The 24005-nt window shown below is 45.7% G+C and overlaps 1 protein-coding gene across 4 annotated transcripts in view; it reads left to right on the top strand.

The window, feature by feature from the left end:
* LOC126543113 (uncharacterized) overlaps nt 1-23756 on the top strand; it is a 52546-nt gene extending 28790 nt beyond the window's left edge. For 2 of the 4 annotated variants that reach the window (XM_055062243.2, XM_055062242.2), the window contains exons 6-8: nt 1015-1041; nt 16931-17145; nt 23534-23756. In XM_055062243.2, the coding sequence (XP_054918218.1) occupies nt 1015-1041; nt 16931-17145; nt 23534-23639 (348 nt within the window). In that variant the 3' untranslated portion in view covers nt 23640-23756. The remainder of the gene's footprint in view (nt 1-1014; nt 1042-16930; nt 17146-23533) is intronic. The other 2 variants (XM_050190257.3, XM_055062244.2) reach the window with 2 other exon arrangements.
* Nucleotides 23757-24005: the final 249 nt, after the last annotated feature.

The following is a 24005-nucleotide window of genomic DNA, read 5'->3' as shown; positions in this document are numbered from 1 at the left end:
AAAAGTTGCACCGTAAGTAGCTCACCATGCGATTAGCTTTGTTAATGTTGTACTCTATATAAATACTCTATGTAAATATACTCTATATAAATATTGTACTCTATATAAAGTTATTCGTAATGTGCACGCCAAGATATTTACGTGACATGACTAAATCTAAGGCAACGTTATTAAGATGGTAGGTGCTAGGATTAGAATTAGATCTGGATACCCACATTAGTTTACATTTGTTAATATTTCATTCCATTAGCCACTTCCCGCACCAGCCAACTATACTATCCAGATCAGCTTGAAGTGTTATGGCATCATCAGCATTGGTAATTTCCAAGAAGATAACACGGTCATCTGTGAACAGATGTGTCTTAAAGGATATTGTAACAGTCAGATCATTAATATAGATAAGAAATAACACTGGTCCAAGAAATAACACTGGTCCCAGCACAGACCCTTGTGGTACACCTGATTGAACTTCAGTGGGTGGAGAGTTACAACCGTTATCAGCAACGAATTGGAAATGGTTAGTAAAGAAATGCTCTACCCATTTCAGAATGTTATGGTTGATATTTAGTAAGCTTAGTTTAAAAAGTAGTAGCTCATGCAATATTTCATCAAATGCTATACTAAAATCCAAGAAGACAGTGTGGGATGAGCGGTCCGGGATGCGATGCAGCTGATTAATTAAAGTTTCACAGGAATATGGTTTTCAAAAACCATGCTGTGCGTGGTTAGCAGCCACATTCATGAAAACTACATGCTCTGACAATTTACAACTACTTGTGAGGGATATGGGTCGATAATTAAGAGTTCAGTTTCTTGGGCTGGACTTATACATTGGGATCATCTTCTCAATTTTCCATTCCTTTGGAAGCTCACATGAGTTCAGGGATTGTTGGAAAATTTTTGTCAGTATCATGGAACTAAAGAGGCTAGTTCTTTTAAGGAATTCGTCGTTAATGCAGTTGTAGCCAGGTGATGAATGATACGGTACACTATCTATTAATTTGTTAATTGCAGGTACCTGAACAATCACAGGATGCATTGGTAAGTAGGCTCGTTTTTATTCAATAAGTGTGCGCCTGAAGAAACAAGGAAATGTTCCATTAACAGGCCTTTAGCATAGCATTGAGAGCCTCCCTAGAGAGTGTGGTGCGCGTTGAAATCCCCAACTAGTACGTAAGGCTCAGGCAACTCCTAAGTTAGACAAAGGCTAAGTACAGCACATAACACATAGTCTGCAATAGATTTACTATCTGCTCTGGCACGCTTCCACCATGCCTAGAATAGGACGTAGTTAAAAACCCATGTGGGAGTGATCATTTCCCCATCTGCCTCAAAGCTTTCGAACAGAATAAATTTCTCCCACATCCTCCTCAATGGAAAGTTGCATCCGCAGATTAGCAAAAATTTGAGGAAATCAGCCACATGCAGCGAAACGCTTTTAAATATTTCAGTGTGAACAGTGCTATTGCTTATGTTACCGCTTTTATAATTGATGCTGCAATAGAGTGTATTCCACAAACAAAGGGGACTACAAAAGAAATAAAGAGGGAGAGAGAGAGACACGCCGTGGTTGCTCAGTGGCGATGGTGTTGGGCTGCTGAGCACGAGGTCGCGAGATCGAATCCTGGCGACGGCGGCCCCATTTCGATGGGGGCGAAATGCGAAAACACCCGTGTACTTAGATTTAGGTGCACGTTAAAGAACCCCAGGTGGTCGAAATTTCCAGAGTCCTCCACTATGGCATGCCTTATAACCAGAAAGTGGTTTTGGCACATAGAACCCCATAATTTTTTTTTACAAAAATGCATGTGCCGTGGCGGAATTAAAATGCAAGAATGTGCATGAGGAGCAAACCAAAGCCTGGCATTTACCACATCAGTCTCCAATGGCAGAAAACCTCCTGAACTTCAAGCATGTAAAATTCCAAGTCAGACAAACGCAACGTATTGCTAAAAGAGAAAGCTGGGGAAAATATGTCACAAGCATAAATTCCTATATGCAAGAAGTAAAAATCTGGAACAGGCTAAGAAAATTAATTAGTCAACACACCTATCTTATGCCTTTGGTCGATGATCAAGGCTACAGCCTTCAAGACCAGGTGAATACTCTCGGACAACATTTCGAGCATGTGTCTAGCTTTGTAAACTACTCACAGCCATTGCAGAAACATAAACAGATAGCAGAAAGTAAGGCACTGAACTGTAAATGTTGTGGAACTTAACTGTACAACCATTCTTTTAGCAATGCCGAGTTCAGAGCTTCTTTGAACAGCTGTGCGAAATCTGCACCAGAAGCTGATAGTGATGTACATAATGTCCTGATATGCAGATGGCTGTGTTGTCTATTTTCAACATTATTTGGGCCACAGGAGACATTCCATTGGCATGGAAAGAAACGATTGTAATCCTTGTCTTGAAACAAGGTAAAGATCCGTCCTCTGTGGCAAGCTACCAGGCCATAGCACTCACAAGTAATTTATGTAAACTCTGAAAAAAAATGATGAATCGCAAGCTCTCACACTTCCTTGAATCAAACAAGTTCCTTGAATCAAACACTCATCAGTGTGGTTTTAGGGAAGGCTGATCGACGGCAGACCACCTTGTTCGCACTGAAGCATATATTCGCGATGCTTTCATACACAAACAGTTCTTTCTTTCTGTGTTCTTAGACATGGAGAAGGCTTACGATACCATGTGGCGGTACGGAATACTGTGTGATCTATTGGAAATGGACATCCGTGGAAAAAATGCTTAATGTAATTGAAAGCTATTTATCAAATCGCACGTTTCGTCTTGGGATTGGTAATGTTCTCTCGAGACTGTTTAAACAGAAACTGGAGTACCACAAGGAGGCGTGCTTAGCTGCATATTTTTTTTTTCATAAATATGGATCCCTTGCGCTCATCAGTACCGTGTAGTATATTTTATTCAGTACACATTGACGACATTCAGATTGGATTTAAGTTATGTAATCTCACCATCTGTGAGCAGCAAGTACGGCTTTCTTTAAAGGGGTCTAAGTGGACTGATGAAAATGGCTTTAAGCTCAATTCCAGCAAAAGCGCCTATGTTCCTTTCACACAAAAGAGAGGCCTCATAGCAAATCCTGATATAGAACTTCAGGGGTAGCACATACCTGTGAACACAGAACACAAATTTTTAGGCGTAATTTTAGACACAATATTAACCTTTATTTCACACCTGAAGTACTTTAGAAACAAATGCCTAAAAACCATGAACATTCTTAAAATTCTGTCGCACATGACGTGGAGTAGTTATAAGAGGTGCATCATGAACCTTTACAGGAATCTCATTCGAACACGCTTGGATTACGGGGCCATAGCTTATCAATTGGCTACTCCTATCACATTGAAGATGCTGTATCCTGTCCATGACCGGTGCCTTCAGAACAAGTCCTGTAAAGATTCTCTATGTTGAAGCTAATAAGTGGATGCTCCATCTTCACAGGTCGTACTCAAGTTTTGTGTACTTTCTGAAGTTAAATGCAAACCGCAAACATCTTTCTTATGTAAGTATAAAGGACATGACATATGCAACTTAATAATCAACCGGCAGTTAGAAAACCCTTCTCACTGCGTGTATGGAAACTTAGTCAAGAAATGGATGTTCCACTTTTTGAAAACCCTCTAATAGCTCCTGTCAAGCTATGTCCTCTGTGGCAATGGTAGCTCGTTGAATGTGATACTCCATTTGTTGAAGTAACAAAGAATGCTCCCCAGGTACACATTCAAATTCACTTTCTTGAACTTCACTCGAAGTACTCTTGCCAAGAATTTTACACAGATGCCTTAAAGTCGCATTCCGGCGTTTCGTATGCAGCTGTCGGCCTATCATTTTCAGAATCTAACATCCTGCACCGGCAAACAAGCATATTCACTGCTGAAACATATGCTGTACTGACAGACGTTAAACGTATCAAGAAAACAAAACTGCAAAAGGCTATTATATTCGCAGACTCTCTTGGCGTCGTAAAATCTCTATTGTCACTCTAGAAACACAAAAATCCTGTTCTCAGTGAGCTATATTCGCTCCTGTGCACAGCATATACATCTAATCAGCATGTCATAATATGTTGGGTGCCTGGGCACAGAGACATTGAGGGCAAAATGCTTGCAGATGAAATTGCCACATCCATTGCAGTGAAAGCTGTTAACTCTTTCGTAGGTATCCCAGTAACAGACCTAAAGCCATTTTTCATCAAAAAACTTAGAAAGCATTGGCAACATAGAAACATTGGCAAGTGTGACATCGAAACCTCCAGTAAACTTCATTTAATCAAGCCACATTTAGGAAATTTGCCACCAATAACAAGAATATGGCGATTCGAGGTCTTTTTCTGCTGCCTTAGGATAGGTCCTACATGTGGCACACCCTCTTACCTGTTGACCGGTAGTGAACCTTCTATTTGCTGTAGATGTGGCGAGATACCAACCGTCCTCCATGTCTTGGTGGTGTGTAGAGAAATGAAAGCTGAAAGGAAAAGACACTTCCCTCTAGCCTACTGACAGAATATTCCATATTATCCAGCAATGTTGCTTGGTGCTGACCCATTTCTTGACAGAAAATCAGTTTTTAACTTTCTGCAAGATGTTAGTTCATTGCAAATTATAGGTCCAAGAGTTTCATAGCACAGCATCTTGTGTGAGGTTGCTGCTGCTATAGTAGCATGTTGTAGTCCAAGTGCCTACAGGACGTTGCATTTACAGGGTGTCTACCAACCGGGAAAACCGGGAATTCTCAGGGAAATTGAATAGTATGGAAAACTCAGGGAATTTGTGCTTTTATCAGGGAAAATTAGCTGGAACTTTATTGAAATGGAACGAAAGTCGTGTTAATGCTGGCTGCAGTAACAGAGGAATTGCAACGAATCGTCATTGACGCCGTGTCATCGGCACGATGTATTGCCAGAATAGTTAACGACCGATTTTCCAGACGCCCGATTTTTCGGACATGCCCGATAATTCGCACGCCATTGCGGCACCACCACGTACTCCATATAGTCAATGTATATTGCCCTCTGCAGGTCTGAAATGGCATTAATCAAAACCGCCGCCGCCATTTTGATTATCTCGCCTACAGTGTTCTAGAAGGGGGCAGTGGGCTCACTGTCGTGTCCCTGCGCCGCTCCGCCGCGGCGCACTCAGCGTCGACTTCCCGCATGCCCGCCAAGGGCGCTGACGCATGTTTCACCTGAAAAACTTCTCTTGCCTCGTGTTGCGGTTGCGGTGGTGCGCTCGGTACAGCTCGGTTGGTTCGGCGTTGTCGGCGCTCGACTGCAAATACCGCCGGCGTTGTATGTGTGGCAATATCTCTCTGTGCCTGTGCTTGGTGCTTGGCTCAATGTGCAGTACGTGACTGGGCTGACTGGACTGGATTGTAACAGCGACTGGGCTGCGTGTCACAATCTCAAGCACTCTTGAGCTTCTTTCGTACCTTACAAATTTAGGTTATTCGTATCTTATGACATCCCGGCTTAGTCAGGACCCTATTGAGAATTTGTTTGGGATTGTCAGACAAGCCTCGGGCTGTAATGATCATCCGACGCCCACCCAATTTCTCATTACGATGAACTGCATGTCTTTTTACAGTTTAGTGAAAACCGTGAGATATGGTAATGCGGATCCATGTGCGGTAGCTGCCTTGCTAAACACACAGCAGAGCAGCGCAAGTTGCTCTCCCAGCAACAACTTGTGGGACCAGGTAGATGCTCTCATTGTTTCGGGGAATTTACCAGGCGCCGAAGTATACTATATATAGTGTTGTCTTCGGTTGATCACGACCAGCACATAGAGAGGAGCGACTCTCGGATAACTTACTATGTGTCTGAATATGTCGCACGAAAGTGCGTAATGAAAACCAACTGCCAGGATTGCATGAATGCGCTAACCGTGTCGTCCGAAGATGAGAATCCTGGGCTTGCTGCGTTGACACTGCACAGGGATAGAGGTGGGCTTCTCTACCCACAGGGAACACTTTTTTCGTTTGTAAAAATGCTTGAAGACAAGTTTACTGAATGCTTCAGCAAAAAACAACTACATATGCTGATAGCATCTTGGATGTGCTTAGTCTGGTGAAAGCAAAGTGCTCGCACAAAATTGGTTGCAGTGAGCATTCAGCCGAACTCACCAAGAATGTAATAAGCTTTTATATTACAAATCGGCTCCATTTTTTTACAAAGGGCATTAACTCGGAAGAACACGAGAGAAGGAAAACAGTCATGCATAGAAAGATCGCGAAAACTTCCTGAGGCGAGTCTGCTGGTGCATGTTTATATCAATTTGTAAACATCTCCACTTATAAACGTTCAGCCTTCTTGAGCCTGATTTTTCTGGTCCACATTCGTTCCTCATTTCTTTGTAAATAAACATTGCATAAATGTACCTAGATTTTATATTTCCTTTCTATATGCTGTGTCGTGTTAACAGTGCGAACGATGTCATGCATATAAATCATGAGCTTCACACTCGAAAAAGCGATTATCTAATGTTAAGTGTCGTGGAAAAAATTTTGCTTTGTAGCGCGCATTCCCGCTGCAGGCCAGCGATTACGAAAAAAAAAGGCAATGCTAAAATTCTGTCCAATATGACTGCTGCATTAGCAAAACCACATTGCACATTTTAATAGCAGGAAATAAAAGAGGATCGTCCGTTGCTTCGCGCCCTGTATATGCGTTAATAGCCAGGCGCGTTCATCCGCGCTTCCGGTACAAGACATCGCCTACGCTCCGTAGATCAGCCACAGCGGCGGTAATTCTTTTCTCTGTACACTGATAAGATGCACCAGAACAAGTATCGCGCATTGCACCTCGTGAGTGTTGCATTTCTTTCGGGAACTGCAGCAGTGCGCGGTACCCGTTCTACTCCGACATGGCAGCGAGTTTCAGGTGACGCTGCGAACCGCGCCACCTGTCGGCGGCGACACGAAGTGCATCAAGCGCCGCCACCATGTGAGCGCACTACCTCCTTCTAGAACACTGTAATCTCGCCGCCTCGAACCGGCACTCTCGCACGCAGATCCGCTGGCAGCCGTAGCCAACACCGCAGCAACGTTAGGCCTAGCTGCTTCTACGTTCGCTATTAAGCTTCTTGCCGTGCAGTGCCGTGTTTTTCATTGAAAGAATTCGCCGCTGTCAGCAATGGCACTGACTCCGCCTTTGTAATCCTCGCGATTCGCTTCGAAGCTCGCATAGCACAGCGTGTTGTGTAATGCCAGTCTCCGGAAGTTAGCTTCGCCTCAGTACAGAAGTGTTAGGCGGTGAAGCATAACAAGCATGATAAGGGGCAATTGTCACGGGATACAGTATGTATTCCTTAACCCTTTCGCTGTCGGACCTTTCTGGCCGTGACGCACCCCCAGTGTCGGCTTGGTTTCAGGGAACGAGCATAACAGGGAATGAACATAGCAATTTATTTTTGATTATGATTGGTATACAAATAACGTAGTCAATGTTATATGCACATTTCAGTGTTCTGCAGCTGCTGTTAGTAAACATCATCATCATCATCAGCCTGACTATAAAATCCGTTCAACATCCGAATCTGACGATGCGGAACCCTCTTCCTCGCATGCGACTCTGTCCGAGTCCGAATCCGAGCTCGGCTCGTATTCTAAATCGGAATTGAGCCACCGCACCAATGAGCAGACGAAGGTCCCGCGCGCTCAGCCATCCGAAAGTAACCGCGCGCTGGGAGGATGCGCTTTCAGTCGCTCGCACAACGGAGAGACATGGGACGTTGCGTGATCAAGAAGACAGAGGGAGATGGAAAAAGGCTAAACAAAGTTCGAAGGGCTTTACGTTTACTGCTGCAAGTCGGAAGCGAGGGTTCGGCGAGAGAGCGAAAGCAGCAATCGAGTCACTCTTTTCGGAGAGGCAATGGCACGTGCGCCTGAACTTGACGCAGCATAGCAGACGCACCAACAGAAGAAAAATAAAAACCTTCAAACCAGCGGAGATGGCAGAACAACCCTTGAACCCATAACCACTCGCGCGCGACGCATGATCCAGCGAACGCGGAGCCACCGCGCCACTCAGCAAAGAGAAAGTGGGGAGTGGCAGTCGCACCGTACTCTTCAATACATGGGTTAACACAGGTCAGGGAGAATATACGAACTTGTAGAAAGAGTCAACAGATGGCGTGGCCAATTAAGGAGCGCCAGCTTTGCGCTCAGGCGCGAAATTTTGAACGCACGATAGAGAACGTACCGGTACGTCAGTGACACCGTGGGGGGGAAGCGCGATGACGTACCGGTACGTCCGTGACAGCGAAAGGGTTAATTATACACACATGCAGCCCCGTCTCCTGTCACAGTATGAGCACCGATATGCCTAATTAGTGTACTGGCAGGCCTTCAGAGCTTTTTCGGACGTGCCCGTGGCAATTTTAGCCCGTAAGGGCAGTTAAAGACATGCATCCATTTTTTTCGGACTGCCCGATTTTTCGGTTGTTTTTGCGGCCACTAGGGAGTCCAAAAAATCGGACGTTGACCGTACAACTGACCAAGAGAATGCTTCAAATCATCCATGGGGTGAAAGCGTGGCAGAAGGAGAATGAGAACAGAAAGGACCGGCGCAGTGAGGAATTAACGGGAAAGGAAGCGTGCCGCCGCCTCTTTGAAGCAGCTTGAGCTCCAAAAACAAAGTGTTGGCTGACGCTGAGATGCAGGTGTCCCTCATCCAAACCAAAATAAACTCTTTAAAGCAGTGAAACGCAACACTGAGATGTTGTGTACGGGCTGAGAGTATGTCAGGACAGTTGAAGTTGACTTCCCAGCTGCTGAGAGAGAATCTTAGTTGTGACAAAGTTCAGGCCTCATACCGATGAGCTTGCTATCAGTTGATAGAAATAGCTCATATTCAGAAATACTTACTTATGTATGCATCTCCTTTTCATTCGTATTTGATCGCGGGATCGAATCCCGGCCACGGCAGCCGCATTTCGATGGGGGCGAAATGCGAAAACACCCGTGTACTTAGATTTAGGTGCACGTTAAAGAACCCCAGGTGGTCCAAATTTCCGGAGTCCTCCACTACGGCGTGCCTCATAATCAGAAAGTGCTTTTGGCACGTAAAACCCCATAATTTAATTTTTTTTTTTCATTCGTATTTGAATATGTTTGACTCCATTTGAAATGGGTTTTACCATTTTTTAGCTGTGCATTTTACTAACCCCTTCCTTCTGTTTTGTTTTCAATTAAAATAGATTACTTACTATTCAAACTGGATTAAGTCACTTTTTGTTTCAACATGGTTACTAGAGAGTGACAGCATTGGGCAACACTGTGTCAGCCTGTCTTGACATAAAACAAAGTTCTGGCTCATTCAGGGAATTTTGCAAAGGTGCTCAGGGAAAACCTGGAAAACTCAGGGAATTTAGAAATGTCAACTTGGTAGACACCCTGATTTAAGCGCCTCATTGAGGGAATAGTGCTGTTCGCATTTATATATTTTAGTATCTTATTCAATCAGAGCATATTCTTTAGATTCATAGCATATCTGGCAGGTCAATGTGACTATTTTAATAGATACATGTTTGACTACTTTTTTTTAGGCCCCTATACAGCCACATTATATTGTTTTACCGAACCATGAGGCCATTTATCATTAATTGCATCATTGAGTGCATTGCAACATGGCTTGGCACTCTTTGGACATGATTGGCCCTTGTGCCACTACATATCATCATCATCATGCATTAGTAAGTATTCGTACTGGTATGTGATGGGAAGTGGTGGTGGTGGGTCCGGCCTGCTTACAAGACTTCTGACTTACATTCTGATCGGTCCGCGGTAACAAATTTATTATCTCGGCAGAAGAACATTAACCAACAGCTGTGTGTTTCAGTGTCTTTGAACAGTTGTTTTGCGTGTTACTTTGCACGTGACAGTGGAATGGCGGCTGTAGTTGCTGTTGCAACTGCAGCAATACAACATAGAACTGCACTGTTCTTCAACATTGTTATGTAATACGACGCGAGGTGGAATTATTTACAATGTGTTTACACTGAGGTACACAGCAGCAACCAAGATGGTGGACAGCCTGCACACCAGTCTTCTTCGTTGTCTGCTCCAGGGAGAATGCTCTCTCCGAATGAGTTGGCTTTGTAACATTACCCCCGGTGGTAGGAGTGCCATCTTGGTGCTCTCTAAACATTGATGTTAGTAGGTGGGCGGTGTGCTTTCAGTCTGATGACGTGAACTATGTCACTGAGAGCGATCGTAGGTGGCGCAGTCGGCGAGGCAGGAACAATCCCATAGGTGACATCCATGACCTGTGGACGATCTGGTAAGGGCCTGTGCACTGAGATAAGAACTCTGACAAGCCAACATGACGGAATGGGCACTACAGGAGAACTAAGGCACCGTATGAGAAACAAACGTCATGATGCCCACTGTCATAAAGGTGCTTGTGGGTTGCTTGCGAGGCCAACAGCTTAGTGTGGGTGTTCTGATGCGCGTGATTGGCATGAGCAGTGGCATCACGGGCATATTTGCTAGGCGGCGCTGTAGCAGCCGGAAGTAGGGTCTCCATTGGTAATGTCTGTTCACGGCCCAAGTGCTTATAAAAGGGTGCATAACTGGCGGTGTAGTGATGTGATGAATTGCAGGCAAAGGTCATGCAAGGTAGCGCCAGGTTCCAATCACAGTGGCCAGATGAAACATACACCGAGAGCATGTACGTGACGGTGCGAGTTAGGCACTCGGTGAGGCCATTTGTTTGGGGATGGTAGGAAGTGGTCAACTTGTGCTGCATTGAGGAGTAGTGAAAAAAATCAGCAACGTCAGTAGCAGCGCTGGTGAAGAGCACTCATGTGATTGCATGCCTGGTCGCATAATCTATAGTAATGGTGACCCATTTGTTGCCAGATTTTCACTCAGGAAAAGTACCGAAAAGGTCTAAACCAACACGGAAGAATGGTTCGGTCGCGATGGAGAGCGGTTGAAGCAGTCTAGCAGGGTGTTTTCAACGTTGGCATTTATCACAGGAGGCCACGTAACGTTGGACAGACTGGGTGAGATATGCCAAGGTGACCAGCAATTGGTTAGTCGTGAAGCTCATGCAGGACCGTGGAAAGCAGATGTTTGGGTACAACGAAATGCAGCTCAGGGCCATCTGGCTGGACGTTACGACAGTAAAGTGTGCCATTCAAGAGGACGAACATGCGCAGTGACGCAACAGGTGTAGATTCGAGATGGTCAATGAGCAATCACAAGGAAACTTCACGGCATTGTTCGTCACCAATCTGGAGAAACTTAGACATGAGGCATGGGCTAGGCCATCGTATGGTACGTCTGGCGGGTCAACATGGTAGCGGAACAAGCAGTCTGCGTCCAGATGGAAGTGGCCAGAATTGTAGGCAACTGAGTAGAATACTCCTGAAGGCGCAGTGCCTAACGACCAAGTCGTCTAGTAGGGTTCTTCAGTGAAAAAAGCCAGCAGGGTGCGTGATGGTCAGTTACAACACTGAAAGGTCGGCTATACAAGTAAGGACGGAATTTTGAAATTGCCCAGACAAGGGCAAGGCATTCCTGTTGTGTAATATAGTAGTTGCTTTCAGATTTAGAAAGACGACTGGCGTACGCAATGGCGCGATCAATGCCTTTTTGGTTTTAGGCCAAAGCTGCACTGATGCCATGACCACTAGCATCCATGTGCACTTTGGTGGGAGCACCTGGTTCAAAATGTCAAAGAATAGGTCGAGTAGTTAGAGCGCCGATCACCGATTAGCTGAGAGAAGGCATTAGCTTGTCGACCCCAAGAAAACGGGATGTCTTGTTTGGAAAGGTCAGTGAGTAGGCGTGCGAGTGCCGCAAATTTTTCTTGAAACAGCGAAAGTAGTAGCACAGCCCCACGAAACTACAAACGTCATGAACAGAGCGTGAAATGGGAAAGTTCATGACATCGTGTACTTTAGCTGGGTCTGGTCGCACACTGGAAGCACCAATAAAATGGCTCAGCACAGTAATTTGACAAAGAGCGAAGAGACATTTCGAGGAATTTAGCTAGAGGCCAGCTCGTCGGAATATTGCTGGAATGGTTGAAAGCTGTTCAAGGTGTGTTGCAAAAGTGGGTGTGGAGATTGTCACGTCGTCTAGGCACATAAACACGTCGACCATTTAAATCCTTGAAGCAATGTGTCCATCACTCTCTCAAAGGTAGCTGGCACATTGCAGAGACCGAAAGGCATGAAGTTGAATTGGTAAAGGCCATCAGGGGCCCCCCGCAAGTGCGTCTGCGTCAGGAGTTGTTTGGTGTGTTGTGACACCACGTACCTGAGCACGTGAGGGTTGGACCCTCCTGCGTGTAACTGTGTGCGGCTTAGCCGTGTCCGAGGAAAGGGGATCCTGGGGGTTTAGCTGATACTGAGTGTTTGGACCTTTAAGGCCCCTAGACAGAGGCAACGCACCCCTTTGTCCTCAGCTTCAAGTAAACGACAGTAAGGGCCAGAGTAGCGTGAAAGTAACTTCTCCAAGAGGCCAACGCGTTGCAACGGCAACCAAAGGAGAACCAGGGTGCCCGGTGTGTAATGGACGTCACGATGGCGGGCGTCATATAAGCGCCGCTGATTGTCCTGCGACTCCACAAGTCGACATCGGGCAATATGGCGTGCTTCTTGAGCTTTGAGTATGGCTTCACGGGCATACTCGGACGTGGAATTCAGGCTAGCAGGCAGAATGGTGTCGAAAGGTAGCGTAGGGTTGCGGCCAAACAAGAGGAAGAACAGAGAGAAGCCGGCAGTATCTTGGCGAGACGAATTATAGGCTAAAGTAACGAACGGCAGTGCAACGTCCCAGTCGCGATGGTCAGCGGAGACATACATGGACAGCATGTCAGTAAGGGTGCAGTTAAGGCGCTCGGTTAGACCGTTCGTTTGTGGATGGTGAGCAGTAGCAAGTTTGTGTTTAGTCGTGCATGAGTGCAGAATGTCATTGACAACTTTAGAAAGAAAGTAGCGGCCGCGGTCGGTGAGGAGCTGTCGAGGGGCGCCATAGTGAAGGATGGCGTTCTCTAGGAGGAAGTCGGCGACATTGGTTGCACAGCTTGTCAGAAGAGCCCGTGGGATTGCATATTGGGTGGCGTAGTGTGTTGCTACAGCAATCCACTTGTTTCCTGAATCAGACATAGGAAAAGGGCCTACAAGATCAACACCTACACGGAAGAATGGTTCTGATGGTACGTCAAGTGGTTGAAGGCGACCAGCAGAGAGTGTGGTCGGCTTTTTGCGTCATTGACAAAGGTCACACGCAGCGACGTAACGGCAGACGTCACAGTATAGATCAGGCCAATAGAAGCACTGACGAACGCAGTCATAGGTCCGTGACATGCCAAGGTGACTGGCAGCTGGGACATCATGAAGCTGGGGGAGAACAGTCTGACGCAGATGCTCAGGCACAACAAAGAGTCGAGCAGGGTCGTCCGGGCACATGTTAGAGCGGTACAATATACCATCTTGGAGTTCAAACATGCGAAGGGAAGGATCGGGCTTCATTGAAGTGAGCCGTTGAATAAGGTCTTGTAAGGAGGCGTCCTGATCTTGTTCGGCTCCAATATCGTGAAAAGCAGCCAGAGAGAGAATGGTGACAGGTATGCCGGCCGCAGTAACGTCTGGAGGGTCGACAGGATGGCGCGACAAGCAGTCCGCTTGTTGATGTAACCGGCTGGTCTTGTATACAACTGAATAGTTGAATTCTTGAAGGTGCAGAGCCCAGCGGCCAAGGTGCCCTGAAGGATCTTTGAGGGACGAAAGCCAACACAGAGCGTGGTGATCAGTGATTACTGTGGATTGGCGGCCGTACAAATAGGGGCGGAATTTACCCACTGCCCCAACGAGAGCCAGACACTCGCGTTCAGTGATGGAATAATTGCGCTCAGCAGAGGAAAGAAGGCGGCTGGCGTAGGCAATAACACGTTCTCACCCTTGTTGTTTCTGTGCCAAGATAGCGCCAATACCGTGGCCACTGGCATCAGTACGGACTTCTGTTGGAGCTGACGCATCAAAGTGAGCGAGAGTGGGTGGGGACGTAAGCAGCCCAATCAGCTCGGTGAAAGCACCAGCTTGCTCAGGGCCCCAAATGAATGCAGCGTCTTTCTTGAGGAGCTGAGTGAGAGGGCGCGCAATGTTCGCAAAATTTTGGACAAACCGATGGAAGTAGGAGCAAAGGCCCAAGAAGCTGCGAACATCCTTGGCACATGTTGGCACGGGAAAGTCTTTCACTGCTCGTATTTTATCGGGATCAGGGTGTACACCAGAGAATCGACGAGATGGCCGAGCACAGAGATTTCCCTACGACCGAAGTGGCACTTGGACAAATTTAATTGTAGCCCCGCCTGACGGAAAACAGATAGGATCGTCGATAGGCATTCGAAGTGTGTCGCAAAAGTGGGAGAAAAAACGATCACGTCGTCCAGGTAACAGAGGCAGACGGACCACTTGAAACCATGTAGGAGGGCGTCCATCATTCGTTCAAATGTGGCAGGGGCATTACATAAACCGAAGGGCATCACTTTGAACTGATACAGGGCATTGGGAGTAATAAACGCTGTCTTCTCGCGGTCCATGTCATAGACGGCAATTTGCCAGCAGCCGGAGCGAAGGTCGATGGACGAAAAATATTGTGCTCCATGCAGGCAATCCAGGGCATCGTCAATGCGTGGTAGCGGATAGACGTCCCTCTTGGTTACGTTGTTGAGGTGTCGATAATGCATGCAAAATCCCCAACTGTTGTCCTTTTTAACTAGTACAACAGGGAATGTCCACGGGCTGCAAGAAGGTTCGATGATGTCTCGAGAAAGCATCTTGTCAACTTCATGTTGGATGATTTGTCGCTCAGTAGGTGAGACGCGGTAGGGTCGCCGATGGATCGGGCTCGCATCACCGGTGTTTATTCTATGTTTTACGACAGATGTTTGTCCTAGAGGATGCTCTCCAAGGTCGAATATGTCCCAGTATGAGGCAAGGAGGCAACGTAGTTCATTAGCACGCTGGGGCGGAAGGTAGGGAGCAATTATTTTTGTCAGGGCATTCAAGTCTGAAGGAACAGGGGGCAAAGCAAGAGTTGAACACGCGGAGCTGTTACAAGTTAAAGCCGAAGTGTTGTAGTCTCTGGTCGGCGTTATTTGCGCCAGGGATATTCCGCGCGGGAGTACTTGTGTACAAAGTCCAATGTTCACAAGTGGAAGGCAGGACGCGTTGTCCGAAATGGTCATGACGATGTGAGGAAAAGCGATGTTATGCGAGAGCAGGACATCCAGATTAGGGGATACGATGTAGTCACCGTCTGGTATAGGTGGAACAGGGAAGACACCTATGTAGGTAACGGCACGGTGCGGGAGGCGAACATGCTCTGTGGAACATAGCCGTATCGGAGCACTATTGGGAGGGTCAATAGCAGCAGGTAGAGCGAGTTGCACAACACCAGCAGAACAGTCTATCAAAGCGGAATGTGTAGGCAGAAAGTCAAGGCCCAGAATGAGGTCGTGAGGGCAGTGCTCTAGAACATAAAATAAAACGGAAGTATGGTGTCGGGCGACACTCACGCAAGCCGGACACATGCCAATAACGGCTGGTGTTCCACCGTCGGCGACTTAGACCACAGGCGACGGGGCAGGAGTAAGGACTTTCTTGAGACGATTCCGAAGCTGAGCATTCATCACAGATATGTGCGCGCCAGTGTCAATCAGAGCCGTAACAGGTACACCATCCACGTTCACGTTAATTTGTTTCTGATGTGTGGGCAAGGTCAGAAGTGGATTTTTGCGTTGGGTCGGTTTGGCAGCATCACCTCCAGGTGCTGCACCTGTTAGTTTTCCGGAAGGGTGCGCCGGAAGGAGCTAGGGGACGGTGATCGGCGAGATGGGGTTGATCGGAAGAAGGAGGCACGCAGGTGGGTATCCTTCCTGCGAAAGAATAGCTTTGCTGAAGTGGCTGCATCAGGGGGCTCGTCAACCCGGTGGCAAAGAGCGATAATGTCGTGAATGTAAGCAATGTATGACCCGGTAGATGTCTGTGCACTAGTCGCCAGTTCATTCCGTACAGTAAGCTGCTGACTAGTGATGTCATCGAAAAGGTTTCGGATCTTCTCTGAAAGAGGCCAAGCTTGTAATGTCAGCATTGTGGGCCTCAAACCACACGCATGGTGGGCCATCCAGGTAAAAAAGCAAGTGGGCGAGCATAAGGGTCAGGTCCCACCTGTAGCTGGCGCTGATCCATTCATAAATGTTGAGCCATGTGTTGACGTTAACTCCATCCTGGCCGGAAAACACGCAAGGATCATGAGCAGGAGGGAGAACCATGTAGGTGAAAGCCACAGGAGGGGCAGGTGGTGAAGATGATGTTCCGGCACCGAGTGACATGGTTTGAACTGTGATGAGGTGGTCGTTGCAGAGCTCCGTGATAGGTACAGGGAACAACCACCACTTCCACCACAAAAGTTGTGGCGTAAAACAACATGAGGCGTGACAATATATTTACACTGAGGTACACAGCAGCAACCAAGATAGTGGATTGCTTGCACACTGGACAGACCTGTCTTCTTCGTCATTCTCCCTCATTAATTGTGCAAATTTAAGATGCCTAATCGCGATGTTACTTCTGTTCATGATAATTTTTTTGTGGTGCTTTGATGTACAAAGCCATTGTTTTTCTTTTTTTTTATTCTCACTGCTTCCTAGCAAGTGTATGGGTGGAGAGACCTTAGTCAGGCAGAGTTCATCTGCCTTTAGTCCTTTCAACCCAGGCAATGTATGTCTGAATAAACAAACTGAAACTGAAATCAGCTGATTCAGGCATACCCGCTTAGCCGCAGCAGCTTATGCATTATTCTCTGCCATCAAATGCTCGTCAATTGGCATGATAGCACCAGATGCATGCCTCTCTTCCACCGGAATTTTAATTTTAGTTTCTCTATTCGAGGTGGACATTGGTGGTGGTGTCTTGGTCGACAAGTTGCGGCTGGACCAACTGCTCCTGGAGCGCTGCACAGCGGGTAGGTTTGCTCGCTGCCTGCTCCGTATGGCGTTCACCCATGAGGAGTTGCGAGGGAAGACCCTGTGTGGGAAGTCCTGCCAAGACAAGGAGGCCAAGGAATCATTGGATCCTGTGCGGCTCAATGCAGTCATTGGTATGAGGCAAGCTTGCTGCTGAGGCATCTTGATGCATTGATAAACTTAAAGGGTCCACAACTGCCCAGGACATGTCATGAGAGTTTGATGGAAATGACCACCACTTACAGAATCAGCCATGCTGTTCGTGGTTGATATAAAAAATGTAATTTGAAATTTGCACCGAAGTTCGAGAAAAGCAGTATGTCGGACATCCCTTGGTGAGCAAAATGAGAACAAGGTAAAAGCGGGAGCCAGTGCTTAGACAAGTGGACTTGTCTTCTTCAAGGCAGCCTTGAAAAAGACAAGTCTACTTCATGGATGTCATGAAACATCATGCATGTATTTTACATCATTCATGCAGGTCATGTCATGCCACTTATGTAATTCTTTGCATGTCATGTCATGCATTGCACTCCAAATACATGTCATGTCATGCATGTCATGCCACGAGATACATGTGTCATGCGCGGATATAAATCCTGAAAGCCACTGTGCAAGCTTGAGGTGGCTTTACCACATGACATTGGATCACAAGATGGTGAACCTTTGCACAACTCTGGCTCCCTTCAGGAATGATGTAGAGTAACTCTGAACCCACCGGTTACTCTCTGACACCTTATGCATGCCTCTGGTCTGCGCACACTTGCGCTTTGGACTACATTAAATCGATGGTTCAGTGATAATTCATCTGGCTGGGAGGAGGCGTAAGAAAAGGTAAAATAGAGATATGTTGACCTAAAATGAAAAGGTTTAAAAAACTTCCAAGCGTTTTGGCTTCTGTGCGGAACAAGAGGTGAACAAGGCGTCTGTACGGAAACTAAAATGTCTTGGAAGTTTTTTAAACCTTTTCATTCTTGGTCATCATTTTTGTGTTTTACCTTTTTATGTAAACTACATTCCTTTGTTGAAGCCTCATAAAGAATGAAATGCTTCCGAAATGAAGAGTGCATGCATGACTGCAGCAAAAATTATGCCAATGCATCTCTTGTAAAAGTGTTGCTTTATTTTTGAAAGCTTGGTTTGGCTTGGCTAAGAAAACGGGGCTTGCCTTGTACAGTCAATCACAAAATTTTTTTGATTACGGGATCTCAAAAAACGTTTCATTTTCGGGCAGCCTGTAACAGTAGTCAGTAAAACCGAATGTCACAATGTTGTTCACATATACTGGTAAAGGCTGTAATTGCAGATACTAGGCCACGTTGTGAGGCTGTGCAGATATTCAGCTTTTTCTCAAATATCATGTTCCGCAATAAATTTTATGGTGGACTGTACATATCAAAGTACCTTGCTAGGAAACAGAAAGAGCATGTAGCTATTATTGTAGAAATAATTCAACAGTTCAGGAAGCGTGAACTGCGTGAACATTGCCTAGATAAACAAAAGATTAATTTTTTTACGGATAGGGTCGCACTTGTCTTCTCGTGCCCTATCATGCAGGCATATAGTTGCTATCATGCTTGCCTATCTGCTTCCAACATAGGATTCCATAAAGGCAATCATAACTACAGATTTAAAAATTCTGATGAAATATATTTCTGAAGTTCCTCTGTTAGGTTGGACACACTGACAGGTAAGCTTTTCCTTGAATTAAAGAAATTTGTTGCCATGCTTCTTAAACGGACACTAAAGGCAAATACTAAGTTGACACGGACTGCTAAAGATACCGTTGTAGAAACCTCGCAGCGCTTGTTCCATGGCAAAAGAAGAAGACTTGGTTTATGATAAAATTGCGTCTGAAGGGTCTGCATGCCTTTAGCGCAATTCTGTTTCCCCACCCTGTGCTGGAAGTGGTGACATTACGCATGCCGTCACCAACCTCTGCAGCCATTGGTGAGTAAAACGGTGCCCGACAGACAGTGCTACGGTCTTCTGTGCAAATGCGCAGCCGTGGAGAAACTGAGCCAAGACAGTGTTGGATTCGCCACTGTAGCTGCTCTTTGTCAAGTGGCATAGACCCTTTGGGAATATCATAACATCACATGGACGTAGCATTCTCTGCAGCAAAACCAGCGCAACACTGTGCAATAACAAAACTGGTGAAACACGAAAGGGCGGGTAGTGCAGAGTGGGGAGAAAACAAAACCTTTCAACTGCCCAAGTTGTTGTCAAGGGTAGTGTCAATGAGTTCTTTTTTCTAAGTATGAGATAGAACAGCACATGTTGCATCTTCTTTCATCTTGTAATGCAATACGGTGATCTTTTTTATTACGAGTGTTTGAGTACTGGTGACAGAATTATGATGAGGAGTGCCTTCGTAATCGGGCTAGTACTTATCCCAGGGGAGTCTAATCGCATCCGGCATTCACCTCAATTTCTCGATTACTGAAGCTCTATTCGCTATAATATTGGCGCCTTAGACGTTTTGGAGCATTAATCTATCATGTTAGCTTGACTTAGTACAGTCGCCAACCGATTTTTCTGGATTTCGCGGGGACCCAGAAATGGTACGAAAAATCAAACAGTCCAAAAAACTCATTCTCCCCCAAAAATACAACTTTTTAGGCTTAGAGCGGCTTAAAATTATCACTGTTGAATACCTGCATCATACTACACTTGGAGGCGATCAGACTTGCTTGTATTTTTGCAACAGTGACGTCTCCGTATAGTCTGGCAAGAGCATCGCTACGTTGGCGATCTCCGGTGCCAGAGAACGGCATTAAGATTGAATAAATGAGTCACATTTGTTCACACCACTTGGCTCTCGCGAAGGCATGTGAGGGGGTGCCAATAACACAAGTACGAAGCCACATAAACACACACAAAGATGAAACGCCTCTGAGACACGCCTGCTCTGTAGACATACCATGGGCAAAACAGGAACCTAAACTTAAAAAAAGAGATTATGTATCCTGCACAAAGTGGTTATGACGATAGTGCTGACCGAAAAAAGAAATTTGCAGTTCTGCCAGTAAGGCAAAGCACTGATTGTGATAGCAAATTAGCAGGCAGCTGTACGAAGTAAGGATAGTAGTTTTTTTGTCCGTGTAAACTTGTAAACATTCACTTACTAACTAAATCAATAGTGATAGAATGCGTAAGCGTGACTCAGTGATGACGTAGAAAGAAACAGACACACGGACACAGCTCTGTCTGTGTGTCTGCTTCTTTCTACGTCCTTGTTCAGTCGTGCTTACACATTCTATCATGGATTCAAACCAACTAGCCCGTCAGCGTGTTGTAACTACACCAGCACGGTGTCACGCGTGCACAGGTAAATATGAACAAACATCGCTCGATGACAGCGGAAACTGTCTGTGAAAATGCTCAAGTTAGGAATTGCGCAGTACCCCTAAGCCAATGGACCTCCGTGCATCTGTCACTTCAACGCGTACGAAACGTTGAAAGCACAGTGCATACGAAGGTACCAGCACTATGGGCATTCTGCAAGCATCGCAGATCGCTTTGAAAATTACGCCCGTGCAGACGCGCACTTTAGCCGCATAGCAGACCACTTTCAGGACACATGAGCACCGTCAATGCGTCCCTAAGGCATCCGCCAAAGGCGTCTACTACGGCGTCCGTGATTCATGGGGCCAACGCCGTAATAGACGCCATGGTTGTGTCCACTCTGTACGGAGCAACGAGTGAGCATGACATTGAAGCACCTTAGCAGCCGCCGGAAAAGAACACTCCTCCTCCCTCGCCTCACCTCCCTGCCTCGCGTGCCACAGGAGAGGGCACGCATACAGGCCGCGTTCCTCGCTCGTGCACGTGAGATTGAACCGCATTCGCTGGCTCACCCTCGCACGCTTTCACTCATACGGAACCTCACGACGACGTCGACATTGAGCCAAGGAAGAGTGGGCATGGCCTCAGAGACAGAAGCTTTATGCACGCTCTCTATTGAAAGCCTGTGCCTCCCAATTTTAGGGTCTATAGAGCGGGCCACGGCAAGCCAAGCCTGGCCAAGTGAGATGAAAATTAAACGTGGCAGCCCCCTGTGATTGAGTAGCGTGGCTTGTAATTAGCGACTTAGTCCAGAAAATCAAGCTTTGGTGCCTAAATTCGTCCAAAAAAATTGGTCGCAAAATGCATTAGCTCTATGGGAACCCTGACGGTACATTTATGAAGTCCGGAATATCCATTAAGTCCATATTTTGGAGTCTGAAAAATTCGTCGACAACTGCATTTGCCTTTAGTATCCTCTAAAGGCACTTGACCTTAGCTCGTCATGACCGATCGTCACGATCATTACCTCACAACATGCACAGTCCGCCGCAACATGCTGGTAGACATTCTGTTGTCATAACATTATTGGATTAGGTGTTTGAAGCACTCGTTGGTAAATCAACGTAGCAGCATTGCAGATGAGCAGGTGCCTGAACATTGCAATGTTCTGGTCGCATGTGACTGCCTTCTGTGTGCCGACACAAACCTCTTGGAAAATTATATCGAGACTAGTTTGTGGAAAGCTAATTTTAATTAGGGTGCTCTGTGGCTTGGAGTACTTTTTTAGGAGGTTTGAGGTTTAGGATATTTATTTATTACAGAAATGAAAGGTCGAGAATATTGTGCCAGTATACATTTAGGTGTGAGTAAATTTACATTCTGTAGAAGTAGATTCTGAAAATCAGTTTTTTTTAAATATATGTTAGATATTCACTGTCGTCTTACTCGAAAGCCAAACAGGTTGGCAAGTGTGTAAAAAAATGCAACACATGAAATTTGCCTAGTAAACAGGAGTTTTTCTTAATCCAAGATGCAAGTAATTACAGGTATTACACGTAACATATCAGAAGCAACCACTTAGCATATCAGAAATGACCCTATTCATGCCTGACTTTCCTGTGGAGCTGGTAGTGTTGTCACGCTGCTGTAAATTAGGCCAAGAAAGGCAGGGTGTGTACATCTCCTTGAATTCCTTGAAAACCCTTGAATTTGGAAAAAGATATTCAACGGCCCTCAAAACTGCTTGAAAATAAATGTGCTCCTTGAACTCCTTGAAAACCTGGGTTGAAGGTAACTTTGTACTATTCAGAGTAACAAGCTTCACATAGCGCCTAAGCCACCGACACTGTGTATCGGTAAACAATCCCAGATATTTTAAGCATGCCACTAAATGATTGCAATGTTCTGTGTCTGTAGCCACCAACAACAGGCCTGTTTAAGTTGCCAATGCCATCGTGGAGCTAGACAAAGCCAGATCAAGCAACCAAGCATTGCCACTATTTTGTTATTTTGCTATTTGGTTCACACTGCAGCCATCATGGCTCCATTTTCGAGCCCTATAGGCTCTAGAAATGCCTGGCGGAAAGTAAGTTTCAGCCATTTGGCTTTCACGAGTATCTTTGGCTGATTCTGGACACTATATTAACCGTCATGCCAGAAGGTGATTGACATCACCACAAGAAGAAAGTCAACTTTCAAAAGCGACCTCAAGAGCTTGAACTTGGCAGTTGCTTAGCTGGGCTATAAATTTCAGCTAAGAAGGAGATTTCACAAAGTTCTGGTGTATGTTTATGACTAAGATTTGCTACCCCTTCCTTGAACTTTGGCCTTTGGCATCCTTGAAATCCTTGAAGTGGCATTGAATTTTGAGCCGAATGTTCTCTGTGAACCCAGCAAATAGAGCATATTCTAGCAGCAGCCACAAGGCCAGCTTCAGGATTTCAATTTTATTTTGAGTTTCAAGAGGCACACGCCGAGTGTGGTGACAAAACCAGCAATCATGTTGGCTTGATGGGCAACACTCGCCATTGACCGTCTTCATTAGCAGCAGCAGCTGCAACATAGCTAACACAAGTAGCTACTAACTGACGATGATAAAAACATAGCATACTCAGGTTTGTGTACTAAAATATGTACACCCGTGAGCAAAAGTATGCGGACCACAGGGTCGCCGAAAAAACTGAATTTCTTTGTAATTAACGTGCATAAACTGACACTGACGAGTACAATGGAAAGTTCCCAATGCCAAGTTTCGACTGCAGTCTTCAATTCCAAGTTGTGCTGACAGGCAGAGGAAAAAAATCGGCTTTATCGCGCTATCCCTGGTCCGTATACTTTTGCTCATGGGTGTACATCATGTACTAAGTCATGCTGAAACAATGAAAATAGCTACCATATAGCAAAAGCAAATGAGAGAGAAATAAAAAACAAAAACAAGCAACAATACTATGTATAGGCATGCAGAGTGTGTAAACGTGGTGTGTAAACATGCTCAGTAACACCGTGAAATAGGCGTTTTTGAATAAAAATGGGCAAATAGCACTTGTTTATGAAGTGAAGATTAAAAGAGACATGAGGAGTTAAAAAAAAGAAGTGAGCATTGTAATGAATTTCAGCAACTTGAAATAAGACTCCGTAAATAATCTGTTTGAAGTGAAACTATTTGCGACGAAAATAATGTCACCTTTTCGATCGTAGGTACAGTCGCAGCATTATTGAACCTTGTTATTGCTTTTTCTTTCAGGCTACACATGTCGGCGCTTCAAAACATACCCTGGCAAGTTGAAGAACAGCCTTTCAAGCATGCTGTCTCGAGAAATAAAGTAAGCAGGCAGAATGACCTGCTGTGACCTGTAATCATATCAAGACATCAAAAACACATAACATTGCTGAGCTCTCTGAGCCTCATTGAAATGGTCATTACAACTAAAACAGGTCTTTTATCAAGAATAAATGTTGCAGAAGTGGTTTCTGACTTGTTAATTATTTCTGTACTGCACCCATTGGGCATAGTTAACCTGCTGATGATGGTTTGAAACACCGCTTTCGAGACCTTCTGCAGCGCTCACAGACATGCTGTGTTATTGGACGTGAAGGAGGAGACCTATGTTTTTGTTTTCCCAGCAGTTCGCTTTTTCCTTCCAGGTGGTGGTTTTTCATCATGCTCCGAAGTTTACGTGATCGTCAAAGTAGAAAGCAAAAATGGCTGCCCGCTG

This window comes from Dermacentor andersoni, chromosome 10, assembly GCF_023375885.2.
Source record: "Dermacentor andersoni chromosome 10, qqDerAnde1_hic_scaffold, whole genome shotgun sequence".
Classification (NCBI taxonomy): domain Eukaryota; kingdom Metazoa; phylum Arthropoda; class Arachnida; order Ixodida; family Ixodidae; genus Dermacentor; species Dermacentor andersoni.
This window is presented reverse-complemented; position numbering and strand designations above follow the sequence as displayed.